This window comes from Cryptotermes secundus, unplaced genomic scaffold (assembly GCF_002891405.2).
Source record: "Cryptotermes secundus unplaced genomic scaffold, Csec_1.0 scaffold114, whole genome shotgun sequence".
In the NCBI taxonomy this organism is placed as follows: domain Eukaryota; kingdom Metazoa; phylum Arthropoda; class Insecta; order Blattodea; family Kalotermitidae; genus Cryptotermes; species Cryptotermes secundus.
The window spans coordinates 1005478-1019177 of NW_019729208.1; the positions used below are offsets into that span (position 1 = coordinate 1005478).

Consider the following 13700-nt stretch of genomic DNA (forward strand, 5'->3'; position numbering starts at 1 on the left):
GCCGCTCGCCTCACATTGGAAGCATTTGCAAAGATGAGGTGGGAAGTTCTTCCACACCCCTCCTATAGCCCTGATCTGGCACCCTCCGACTACCATCTTTTCGGATTTGTGAAGGATCAGCTGAGTGGACAACGTTTTGAGACAAGGGAGGCAATTCAGAAAGCAGTGCGTCAGTGTCTTTGGATAGCTGGAACAGAATTTTACAGAAAGTGAAGTTTCAAACTCCCAGAATGCTGGGAGAAATGTGTACAAAGAAATGGCGATAATGTGTNGTAGAAAAATAAAGAAAGGTCTGAAGACTGAGGTGGTGTATTTGGTTTGTCAATAATAAAGCTTGTTGCTTTACAAAAAATTGTTGCTCATGACTTTCAGTACGAACCTCGTATAAGTTAAATTTATCTCTGTGTTTACTCAAGCGCTACACCATGAAAATACGTATAAGGGGGAGTGGAAGTACACAGTTCCACGTATAATTAACCTAGTTATCAAATAGAGGTGAATGGTCAGCTTCATATCCGGGGAAAGGCGCCGGAAAGCAATGGAGAGCAGACTGGGAAGGCTCAGAGTTGTATCCAGACTTGAATTCAGGAGAAACCACTTCACAATTTTGACCCTGATATCAGATATGCTAACTGAGGTTTTCATGGTTTTCTTCAGTCCCTTAGGAAAAATAAAACACAGAAACTTTAACTGACGCTAGTTAGGAAGTTGGTCTAGAAGTAAACGCAGGAAAAACTAAGTATATGTTGCTGTCTCATCATCAGACTGCAGGACAAAGTCATGATAAAAATAGCTTCAAGATGCTTGAAAATGTGGCACGACAGTAACAAATCAAAATTTGATTCAGGAAGAATTTAAGAGGAAACTGGACTCGGGTAATGCTTGCTACCATTCAGTCCAGAACCAAATACATAAAAATTAGAATATACAAAAATGTAATTTGCCTCTGGTTCTGTATAGGTGTGGAACTTGGTCTCTGACATTAAGTGAGGAACATAGACTGAGGGTGCTGAGGAGAATATTTGGACCGAAGAGAAATGAAGTGACAGGAGGTTGGAGAAAACTGCATAATGAGGAGCTTAATAACTTGTACTCTTCTCCAAGTATAATTAGAATGATAAAGTCAAGGAGGATGAGATTGGTGGGGCGGTAGCACGAATGGGAATGACGATGAATGCACATAGGAAAGTGTTGGGAAAGCCAGAAGGAAAGAGAGCGCTAGGAAGAACAAGACGCCGGTGGGAGTATAATAAGTATAAAAATTCATCTTGGAGAGATAGGATGGGGTCGTATGGACTGTATTGATTGGTCTCAGGATAGGGACCAGTGGAGGGCTCTTGTGAACACGGTAATGAACCTTCGGGTTCTATAAAATGCTGCTAAGTTCTTGAGAAGCTGCACAACTCGCGACTTCTCAAGAAGGGCTCAGCTCCATGATGTCAGTTATTTGCCTTCAAATGAATTCTAGGATGAAACCTCGACACATAAAAACCGCTTTCATCTACGTCCTTTCAATTTCATGGGTCACCAATCACCCTATCATCTGATGCCATATATATTCTAGATATTGACAGTGCCGTTAAATCACCCAATTAAAAATATACGGCATAACGGAATTTGCTTGGACGTCCTGGCCACATAAACTGAACTGATCCTTACATAACGAGCATAATCAAAGTCTGTAATAACTTCATAATGGCCAAGTTCCATCTCTTCACTCTGGGATATAAATTAACTACAGGCAGCGTTGTAATGTAAGTCGTTTCCAAGTTGTCTTTACGACCGGAATCCTATCACATCAGCACACAGCACACCACACAGAGCAGAAAGGGCACACACATTGAGATTGGCACCCAACACTCAGTTAACTGCCTTAATTATAAGTTGCATTCTGACGCCGCCTTTATAGCGTTGTGTAATATCCACTTTAACACCAGGTAACATATCACTATAACTAGATACAGCATCCACGTCATCATTTTCATGGTCTAGTCTGGGTGTGAAAATCTGCTTACGTAGATAGGTTCTGATTCAACCAAAATGATCAATTTTATTGCACGGGTAAAAGCAGCACGTAAAGTTGTTCCCGTGCTTAGCTGATCAATCGCCATGTCATAAAGACGTATAGCGGAATGGAGGTATACCTACACATATTTTTAACCTTTGTACTAAATTGATGTGGAGAGCACGCAGTAGCGTAGTTGGTCTAGACACGATGCTACAAACCGAAATGTAGCGGGTTCGATTCCCGATGAGATCACTATATTTTCCAATTGACCTAATCCTTCCAGCCGCATTATGATTTTAGCTTCGATTCAACTTCTAACAGAAATGAGTACCTGGAATCTGCTTGGGGTAAACGGCGGCCGGCGTGTAAGGCTGACAAATTCACCGCCATCTCTAGAAAATGTGAGAGCCTCGACGTCTCACAATCATATGGGCCTCAAAGGCATGTTACGAGGATAGATTTACCCTTATTTTTACTAAATTGAACATTACAGGTCAGTTTCAGACCTTAGTACTTGTCCTTAGTACTTACTGGACAGGGGGCTTGCAGGGCCCAGGAAATGATTTGGACGCTACGGAAAGAGAACGCCTCTTACGCCTGTTGGGAACTGTACACTGTTGCATATATAATAATAAGTTAAGAATTAGCTTGGAAATTGTCATTTGTTTTAAAAAATATGTTCACTGAATGCAGAAGTCTGAAGTTCATATCCCAGACCTACGTGAAATTATTCGTCCCGTTACCTAAGAGACAGTAGTAGGTTACCAGGTAACACGTGAACACGTGACAATATCATACGCAGAAGTGACAGTAACAGCTAAATGATTTTTATATTATTAATGTTTGCTTCAATCAATAATGAAATATTAATTTCCTGAGCTGCTTAATAAAGCATTAAAATAATAGTTGTTAATTAAATATACGGTTACCCTTCACTTAACTTTACCCAGATTTCAGCTTAATTAAAAATATTAGCATTTTCTGTGTGAATGTAAGCTGTTCTCAACATATGTTTCTTTTATGGCAGAAACGGAACACCTATCATAGATTTCAGATAACACAACGTATTCCAGGAGTTTTACAGTTTCCGGGGCAAAATATCTTTCTCATTAAAAGTCTTTGTATGTCTCTCATACATGAGCTTGGTCTCAATAACATTTAATTCCTACCTCAGGGAAAATATCTTACCTCTACACTATAATCGGTTAATGATGTTCACAGAAGTAGTCGCAGATTCTTCTGAGAATCATGTAAACCCATAAACTCACTCCTTCTGCAAACAGCAGAAATTCAGTGATTTTAAAGCAGGCGGTATGTACAGTAACCACTGTTTTTAGTGATTACCCTAGTAAGGTAAATTTAAAAGTAAAGACAAATTTACCTTGTGCTTAATTATTTAAGCATTATGCCATGAAGACGTATTGGGGAGGGAACATATAGCTCCACCAAACTTGATCTCGGCACTAGTTGGATGTGAGTGGCAGCTTCACGCCCCGGCAGCTTTACCCCCAGGGAAGAAGAAGCACCGGTACTCATTGAATAGAGGGCCGGGTGAGAACCAGAGCCATTTCTGCTAATAATAATTTCGTGTGCATTTCATATTTTATGTACTTTTCTGACAACATTATTAAATATCAGTAGCATGTCCTCCCTATCTTGGGTACTAACTTCAGACATAATGTTTTACCAGTAGCCAATATTATACAATAAAATATAAGCCAAGGGAATGCAGAATCGTTGGCAACACCAGGAAAAGATGAATAGGAAACTAAGGTCGGAACAGGTTTATCCCAATTCATGGCAACAGAAGAAGAAGAAGGGGATATAACACACTGAGTCAACACGTTGGCATCTACGCCAGATGACAGCGCTGAACATACACCGGATTCAGATAAGGAAGCAATCAGTGAACGACTAGGTTGATCCGAATGTCACTATAATTAGCCAGGAGCATATGTCCATCAGCCGGTCACGGTAGCCGAAAGGTTTAAGGCATGTACTGCTTTCGCTAGCTCGAAAGCCAGGATCGTGGGTTCGAATCCCAACCAGGGCAAAGATATTTGGTGTTTGTGTGTGTGTGTGTGCGTTTTCTGTGTTTGTGTATTCCTTGAGGACTTGAGACGAGCTGATCTCCCGCCCAAGGAGTTCTACCAAATGTCTAAGATCTAGAAAACCGAAATTAAACAGAAGAGCTTCATGGAGGTAGGCTAAGGCCCAAATTGGGGCTGTAGCAGCAAATGAAAAAAAAATTCCAACTAACTGTACAGGGATCGATCCCTTTCGGCGCCTGTCTGTTCGGATCTTCGCCTTTACGCCTCGTCTCCTCTCGTTCCATCACTAATGCCCTTAGCCTTGATTTCTTTGATGAGGGACATTAGACGCCAGCCACCATTCTCGATTTACGAGCCACTCACAGGGTTATTTACTTCGTCTGTTCTTCCCTTGAACCACGCCGTGACGTCCACAGAGGTTTCTAAATATGTCAGGTCATGAAAATGCCCCCCCCCCCATGCACATTTCGTTTTCCAATTAAGGCTTCGTAACGAATGCGGCAGAATGACTACCGCCACTTTCAGTATTTATAGTGGACTTAATTGCCATCGATCGTAGTGGCACTAAACTGCCTTCCAAATTAAACTGCATTCGACCAACACACAAACAAAGCAGAATGAAATTATTTTAACATGAATGCTAAAATGTTATAAAGGCGTTTATTTTGGAGCACGCGGTAGTGCTGTTGGTTGAGTCTCTGTGTTACAAGCCGGAAGGTCGCCAGTCCCTATGATGTAGATCCGCACTATGGCCCTGAGGTCGACTCAGCTTCTAACAGAAATGAGTACCAGGAATCATCCTGGGGGTTAAAGGGCGTCCGTTGCTGATAACCTTACCGACATCTGTGAGCCGATTGTCTAGAAAAAAGTGTGGAAGCCTCGACGTCTCATACCCCTATGGGCCTTCATGGCCTATTACATTTTTTTTATTTATCATTTATTAGCAATCTGAATTTGCATTCTATGAGCTAATTTGCTGTCATGTACAATAATTATTCTATTGTACTAAGTTGGCTTGAAGAGCTGTAATCCATCGATTACGCCTCAGTTTTCCTGGAGATCGTTTGGCCAAGTTCGTCTTAGTCTTCTGTATTGTGTAGGTTGAAGGAGAGCTTCTATTGCGTTGTTGGGGTGAGATTCCAGTTTCTGATAATGTTTTTGGATTCTGTCTGTGATTACGGTTCTTACATATGGGATCTTGAGGTCGGTGTGAAGAGTTTGGTTTGACACGTACCAAGGTGCGTCAACTATGGCTCTAAGTATTTTGGATTGACTTCGCTGGATGATTTCTATGTTGGACCTGCTGGCGCATCCCCAGAGCTCAATGCCGTATGTCCATATGGGTTTAATTATTGTTTTGTAGATCAGTAGTTTATTATCTATTGTTAGGTGAGATTTCCGACCTATTAGCCAATTTATTTCCTTGAACTTAATTTCGATTTGTTTTCTCTTCTTCGCTATATGGTGTTTCCAGTTTAATGTTGAGTCCAGGTGTAGTCCTAAGTATTTTACTACATCCTGCTGTTGAATGTTAACATGATTTAGGTGTACTGAGGGGCAGTTACCTTTCCTGAGAGTAAAAGTCACATGCGCCGATTTGCTTTCATTCACTTTGATTTTCCATCGGTGTAGCCATTTCTCCATTAGATTCAGATGTTCTTGTAAATTAGATGAAGCAATTACCGGGTCTTCTGACGTAGCGAAAATTGCTGTGTCGTCTGCGAACGTACCTATTTTTGTTAATTCGGTGGTCTGAATATCTGAGGTGTATAGTACGTAGAGGAGTGGACCCAAGATACTGCCCTGAGGAACTCCTGATTGTATGTTCCTTCGGTTGGATACTTCAGCGTTGATTTTTATTTCGAATTCTCTGTCTGTTAGGTACGACTGCAGTATTGCGAAATATTTGGCCGGTAGAATTCTTCTGATTTTATAAAGCAGGCCTGGATGCCAAACTTTGTCAAATGCCTGACTTACTTCGAGGAAGGCAGCAGTGCAGTATTGTTTGTTTTCCATAGCTTGGTTAGGTTAGGTTAGCTATTCGGTGGCATTGTTGTACGCCTGTTACATGAACAGCTTTACCTTAAATGCATTTATTTATTCTTAAATGCAGCTGACAACATTTGACGTTAAAGATATGAGCAGCTATGGGATCCGAAATCAAGATTAACTGTGTTGGCGAGGGCCAGCAGTAAATTACTCCACTGCACTTAACTGTACTGCACTTCATTCTTTGTCAAGTGATCTAGACTAGTTCTTTCTGACAGGCATAGCTGCATAGAAGCCTTTCCTCCATCACACCTGAAGATGGAAAGAGATATTTCTGAAACCTTATGAGTGAAAGATATTTTAAATTGTGGAAAGTGGCTGATATAATAATTATTTTTCAAGTTTGTATCATTTCATTAACAGACAACATGCGGCACGATTAGAATTCATGAGTCATTAGTAGAAACAGCTTATATATAATGAGTTGTGACGCTTCAGTAAACTGAACGCTGGAGGGGCACGGGAGTTGATCGTAGTAATAAACAGAGGCTTGTTCACAGGGACTTGTGATAGGAAGACAGCACGCAAGCTCTCCACGAGGTGGGGCGTTTGAAGTTTAGTAGCCACCTGTGCTTGTCTCATCTTTTTTGCAGAGAATGGAACTAGCCTTCCAAGAATTAATACACACGCAAAAAGGACATACGTTTCACAGAATGGGTGTAATTCACACGGATGCCACACAGTCCGTCTTCTCTCAATTGTGCAAACAACAAAGGCTTTCCGATTTCACATGTTCAGTTCGACCTTCTCAAGGTCTTCCTCGATTGTTTGTCTGTTTTGGTTTATAATGTAGAATCTGTTTCGGTATTATCTCGTCAGGCATTCTGTTCATAACTCACAAGACTGTATTAAAAGGATTTCATTATTAGCTGCTCTTGTCCATTTTCCGGCCCCTTTTACTGACCTGGAGCTTCTGCCTAGTTCAAAACTGGAGCGTCTACATGGTCCTGAACTGGAGCTTCTATCTAGTTCTGAACTGTAGCTTCTATCTAGTTCTGAACTGGAGATTCTCTCTAGGTCTGAACTGGAGCGCCTACATAGTTCTGAACTGGAGCGTCTGCCTAATTCTGAACTGAAGAGAGCATGTACTTAGTTCTGAACTGATGTGCCGTGTCATAGCTCAAGCGGTTAGTCGCTGGCTTCCCACCGCGGCGGTCCGGGTTCGATCCCGGGTCTGGTCAAGTCGGATTTGTGGTGGACAAAGTGGCTCTGGGGCAGGTTTTCTCCGAGCACTACGATTTCCCCTGCCAATCTTCATTCCACCCATTGCTCTACACTCACCCTCACCTATCATCTGGGGCTGGTACAATAGGCCAGAAGTGGCCGCAGTAGAAGAGACTTAGTCCCACCCTAATATCTATAAAAAATAGTTCTGAACTTAGCGTTTGCTGATTCTGAAGTGGAGCGTCTAATTAATTCTGACCTGGAGCTTATCATATTTCTGAACTGGGGCGTGTTCCTAGTTCTGAGCTAGAGATTCTGCCTAGTTCTAGAAAGTTATTTACACCCTGCCTCATCCTCGTTCAAATTTTTACACCTTTAACTTGTTCTTCTATCCTGAGATGGAGGTAACTGTCAGAAGACGTGGCATCACCCCCGAGAACACAGTTATCTTCGCATTTTGTGCAGTGGGAAGCTTAGATCAGCACATCCTCAGCATAAATTTCTACGATAACTGCAGCAATGCTACTCATGACTGTATTTCCCCTGAGTACACAAAACAGGCATCTCCAGTGACGAGGCACTGTGTACACTGTGTTACTTACCAAGGGGTCCACTTTAAGGCGCCGCGTGTGGGGGACACTACGCCTACTGCGAGCGTGGGGCAACGAGCGGTGAACGAAGTGAAACTCATTCGGTGAGCCCAGAACCTGCAAAATACAACACGACAATCAAGACACAGAAATTAATTTATAATTTAATATCTCAGTATTTAATTTTATTGCTACAGTTACTGCAACAATTTTCTGAAATGAAATACTCCGTAATAACAAATTTTGTTTATAAATTCATCTTGATTTTGTCTTAAAATATTATCCTTTTCGAAAAAATGATTACAACACAGCAAATTAAGGAAAGTTATATGATCGAGCAGTCGGTGAAAATTAAATATTTCGGAAGCAAATTGATTACATGAAATATATCGACCGAAGTTTTTGCGGTTCTCTTCCAAACAAATGTTGGGGCAATAAATTAAAATAGAAAATGGCCGTTTCTCACTCATTCATTCCAATTCAATGTTCATTATCATGAAACCATAAGACGCAATATAGACCTAGACTTTATAACTGATGGCGTTGTTAAATAAACATCAAACAAAACATTTTATCGCCATTTACATTCTGTAAACTATAGTAAATAAAAAGACAATATTGATACTGTGCTTAATTAATTAAGCACCAAACCATAAAGATATATGGCGGAGTGGAGGTAAGCTCCATCATCCTTGACTTCGATACTAAATGGATGTGAGTGGTCAGCTTCAAGACCTGACCACTTTGTCCCAGAAGAAAGAATCCCTGGTTCCCATTGGATAGGAGGCTTGTTGGGTCGCAGAGCCGGTCTAGGCAACGTGGAAGAGAGAAAATTCTCTTACCCCTGCTGGGAATCGAACCCAAGCCCTCCAACCTGTACCCCTCGCTATACCGACTGAGCTATACCGGCTCATAAACTATACCAGGAATGATTATAAATAATATGAAATTCTAATTTACCGGGTTGGCGAATTTATGTGCATATACACATGAAGTCGATGACCACCTCTGTGGTATAGTGGCCAGAGTTCCTGGCTACAGATTCTGAGATCTCGGGTTCAATTCCCGGCGCTAACAGATATTCTGAGGAGCAGTGGGTCTGGAACGGGGTCCACTCAGCCTCGTGAGGATAACTGAGGAGATGTTTCAAAGAAATAGCGACTCCGGTTTAAAGAACAGAAATTAACGACCGTGAGGAATCGTTGCTCTGATCACGAGACATCCTCTATCCGCTAAAGTTGGCACTAACTTCGCCGAAAAGCGGCGGTCGTTCGGTAGGTATAGTTCGCTTGTGGACTCAAATCACGGAGTTTGTTTTTAGTTTTATACGCATGAAATCGGAAGCCACAATATATACATATATATAATGTATTTACCTGTTGATTTCAGAACAATCCAAATAATAGATTTGAGGTTCTCACAGCGGAACTATCTCCTAAAACTTGACGCCGTACAGTTGAAACTCACCGAGGCTTTGGAGGAATACCTTGCCTCCATCATCAGTGTAGAAGTGTAATCTAAACAGGCGACCAGCAAGAAAATGCGTATTTCTGTTTGCTGTCTGCTCATTGCTGTTGTCTTACTTGGCTTACTTTTACAGTGTGTCCAGGTTCTATTAAGACTGTGTTCACTAAAAATATAAGACGTGAATTATTTTCAAAATTTCACACTTTTTATTCAAAACAGTCTCCTTCTGAATCAATACATAGCTGTAATCGATTAAAAAGTTTTCGAAAACAGTCACTGTACTCCTTTTGTGGAATCGCATTTAAAACTTCGGTGCATTCCCTTTGGATGTCCTGGATGGTGTCGTGACGGTCTCCTTTCATCGCCAACTTAACTTTTGGTAACAACCAGAAATCTGCTGGCGCCAAATTTGGCGAATACGGAGGATGATGAAGGCAAAAAGATCGCGCACGATCTTCGATTTGTGGGGTGGGGCATTGTCGTGGAGGAGCGGCCAGGAACCTTGCTCTCGATATTCAGGTCGAATTCGAAGAATTCTCGCCCGCAATTGATTGAGGACTCCGAGATAATAATCAGAATTCACTGTTTTACTTACTGGTAGAAATTCCCTGTGAATGATTCTTTGGAATCGAAGGAAACGGTTAGCAGTGTCTTTACTCGACTCTTTTGCATGCGCACTTTCTTTGGTTTCGGCTTCTTTGGGCTCAACCACGCTGCACTCTGCTGCTTTGTGAGAGGCTCATATTGAAACCACCATGTCTCGTCACCAGAAACAATCGATTTTGTAAAGTCTGTATCACTTTGGGCCGACCGTAACATGTCTTTGCAGTGTTCCACTCTGGCATGTTTTTCATCGCCTGACAGCGCGTGCGGTACAAACCGCGCACAGACCTTCCGTTTGCCCAAATCCTCGGTCAAAATTTGATGCACAGTCCTTTTTGGTATTCCCAAAAGCTCCTCGATGAGTCTTGCAGTAACACATCTGCCTGATGCAGGGATTTCGGTCACTTTTTTTTTCACATTTTCTTCAGTGCGACTTGTTCTCGGCTTTGATGCACGTGGAGCGTCTTCAATGTCCTCCCTGCCGTCACGAAATACAGCAAACCATCGAAAAATGTTCGAGTGACTCAAACAATCACTAGCGTACATCATTTCGAACGCTTCTCCGGCTGTTTTGCCTAACTTAAAACAACATTTCATTTTGGCTCTCTGTTCAATCGCCATTTTCCGACGAGCGTCAGAACAGTACTGTTACATTCAAGGCCAGAACACATGATGCAGCGAGGCTTGCGCTTTGAAATTATAGACAACCACAACTGAAACTTCAAGAATCTTAACGCCACAACTCGCCAACAGATGGCATTGCAGGGCCAAATTAAAAAAAAAAGAGTCCTAACGGATCCTGGACACGCCGTGTAGATTCTCAAGATGGAGATGACGCGTTCTTCCGAAACGTCAGATAATTCCAGGGATACGTGGTGTCATATCCCAGTATATCGCACTTCTCGTAGTCACCGCTGTGATAACCTCAGATCCAACTTATCTCTTGTTACTTCGGGTCCAGAATCAGACACTGACGGAACTGCTTCCATTTATGATGCACTAAAATTTCCTGGTATCTCTACCGAGGAAGAAATCTACATCAAGATAAAGAGGCGACTTGCAATGCCCGAGCGACAGCTCTGAATTGCCCCATAATTCAAAGCGTAATCCAAAGCTACAATCTCTTTCATTCTCCTCGGAGTGACAATCGTTTTTCATCACAAAAACTTTCTCCGTAAGTTCAATTTTCTAAAGTATCATTCTTTACATTATAGTAACATTTACGGATATCAAATAACATGAAAATAGCCCGTAAATATTATTACTAAATTGATGATTATTTTTGTAATGTAGGGTCAGGAGATTTATGTCGGCATAAGGATAGGCTACGGGCTGGATGTCCAAGGAGTCAGTGTTCGAGTCCCGGCAGCAACATGAAACTTTTACCTACACAGCTTCAAGAACAATTTATGGGCCAAAATAGTCCCTTAACCAGTGGGTACATGCGGCTGTTTCCCCGCGTGTAAATGGCCGGGGCGTGAATCTGACTTACCTCCATCTAATGAGGAGGTCAAAGATTGTGGAGCTATAGCTCCTTTCCCCATAAGCCTCCTGGGGAATAATTATTGAAAATAAATTTGAAAGCATACCCAATATCTTGGCATATTTAGAATGTCACACCACAAAATAAGGTAAGGAAAAATACTGTGACATGTAAATCCACTGCTGGGTAACGGCTTATTGATACACTTCTCCGAGGTTATGACAGAGGCATCGAGTCCTAGGTAACACATATAGAAACATTCCCTTTACAAATGAGAGGTAAACGTTGTTCATACAGAAACGAAAGACAAAAACTCGATATAGGAACCCTTGGAGACGGTGATCTCTCTACGGTACGACCAATCCCTACATCAGGGAGAGATAAACTATAAGATGAGATACTGGAGAGTTCTACTGAGTAGTAGAAAGCCCCCCCAAAAAAGACAGAAGAGAGGAGATTGGGTACAGACCTGCTCACCGAATTCATACAAGGCGCATCTAAGGGCGGACAGTTGAAGAATTTGTGTGCTCTTGTTCCAGTAACCTTTTGAAATGTACGTATAAATGTTTGTAGATCCGCCTGGTGATTGCCCAATAAATCGATTCATCAATCCAGAGAACCCATTAATTACTTGTCGCGTTACCAGGATACGTGACAATACAAAGCTATCTCTGTAACATGCCTTTGAGGCTGGAGGGTTTTGAGACGTCGAGGCTTCCACATTTTTCTAGACAATCAGGTCGCAGATGGCAGTGAAGCTGTCAGCCTTACTCGCATGTCATGAAATGTGGGCCGAGCAGGATAGTATATCGGTAAAGCCTTGGACTTCTATTAGGGAGGTTACTCGGTTCTAATCTCGACCAGGACAGCGGCTACACTGACATGTTCTTCGTAATTTCTCTCAGTCCCTTCAGGCATATGCCAGGACAGCATCCCGATTAAATCACGACAGCTTCCTTCCGAATCTTTTCCGATTCATCATTCATCTACAATTCGACACCATTTTCTGTAGCTGTGGACAACGTCGTAAAATAATCCACAAGACCAGTTTTCCAGAACTGCCCTCATTAGATGCTGGGCGTATGCTCTACAGTTAGTATTAACATTCACAGATGGCTCCACAAATGATGAAGATTGAAACTAACTACGGAAACAAATGTCTAACATCATGGAGAATTAAGAATGTCGTGCCACGAAAGTGGGTAAAGTTACCATATTTGAGGACCACGCAGTGGCGTAGTTGGTTGGGGCACTATGCTACAAGCCGGAAGGTCGCGCGTTCGATTCCCGATGAGATAATTAGTTTTTTCAATTGACCTAATCCTTCCAGCGGCACTATGTCCCTGGAGTAGACCCACCCTCTAACAGAAATAAATACCAGGAATCTTCCTAGGAGTAAAGGGCGGCCAGCCAGAACGTAAGACTGACAACCTCACTGTCATCTGTGAGTCGATTGTCTAGAAAATGTGGGAGCCTCTACGTCTCCCAACCCTATCGGCCTCCACGACTTGTTATATTGATAATTTTACCCTTAGCTCTTTTACTTTACTTTAAATTTCGAAGAAAAACATAGCAGAAACATAAGCATATCTGCTTTAATGCAGTGGAATCATTTGTACTTAGAATATAGAGTCCCATTTCTTGAAGGAAACGAAGCTTCTTCCTACAGCTCTGTGCGAGTCAGCTGACGCTGGTACTAAACCTTGTAGAGCTAAATTGTCATGATAAAGATATTTCTCATATCCCGAGGGGACGTAATTATGAAATTCCAGAGTCTTAAATGAAAGTCAATGCATTGCACAGCTCTTGACTGTTGCATCCCTAATCCTAAATAAGAAACACACAAAAATATATTATAATCAGGGTTGTAAGTTTTCGGATTCAGTAACAATTACATGCATTTGCCAGAAGATCATACTCGCAAATACTCGTGCCTAGGGCCAGTGAACTTAAATCATTCTGCCGTAGATTTATAGACTTGTATGAATGTGCTATTCGTAACATAAAAATTGACGTTAGCAACGCCATCTGTTATTGTGCTCTCCTTTTAGGATGTTCGCTTTGAAAACTGAATTTAAGGAAGGGAATTTTCTTATTAGGAAGGTTTCTTCCATTTGTTGTAATTGAGATCAATCTGAATTTAGACGCTTCGTTAGCAGTTTGAGAGAAAGAGACGATAAACAATTTCGACGAAGTTTATTTCTTATCATATGCAATCTTTGCTGAAAATATTGCATCGACATAGGGGTAGAGTATTATTATTATTACTATTATTATTATTATTA

The 13700-nt window shown here is 41.6% G+C and overlaps 1 protein-coding gene across 1 annotated transcript in view; it reads right to left on the reverse strand.

Annotated features, from left to right (window-relative positions):
* The window catches only part of LOC111865371 (neuroendocrine convertase 2), a 209500-nt gene that overhangs the window by 86970 nt on the left and 108830 nt on the right, over window positions 1-13700 (reverse strand). Inside the window, exon 2 of the mRNA XM_023853339.2 lies at window positions 7875-7979. Within this exon, the coding sequence (XP_023709107.1) occupies window positions 7875-7979 (105 nt within the window). The remainder of the gene's footprint in view (window positions 1-7874; window positions 7980-13700) is intronic.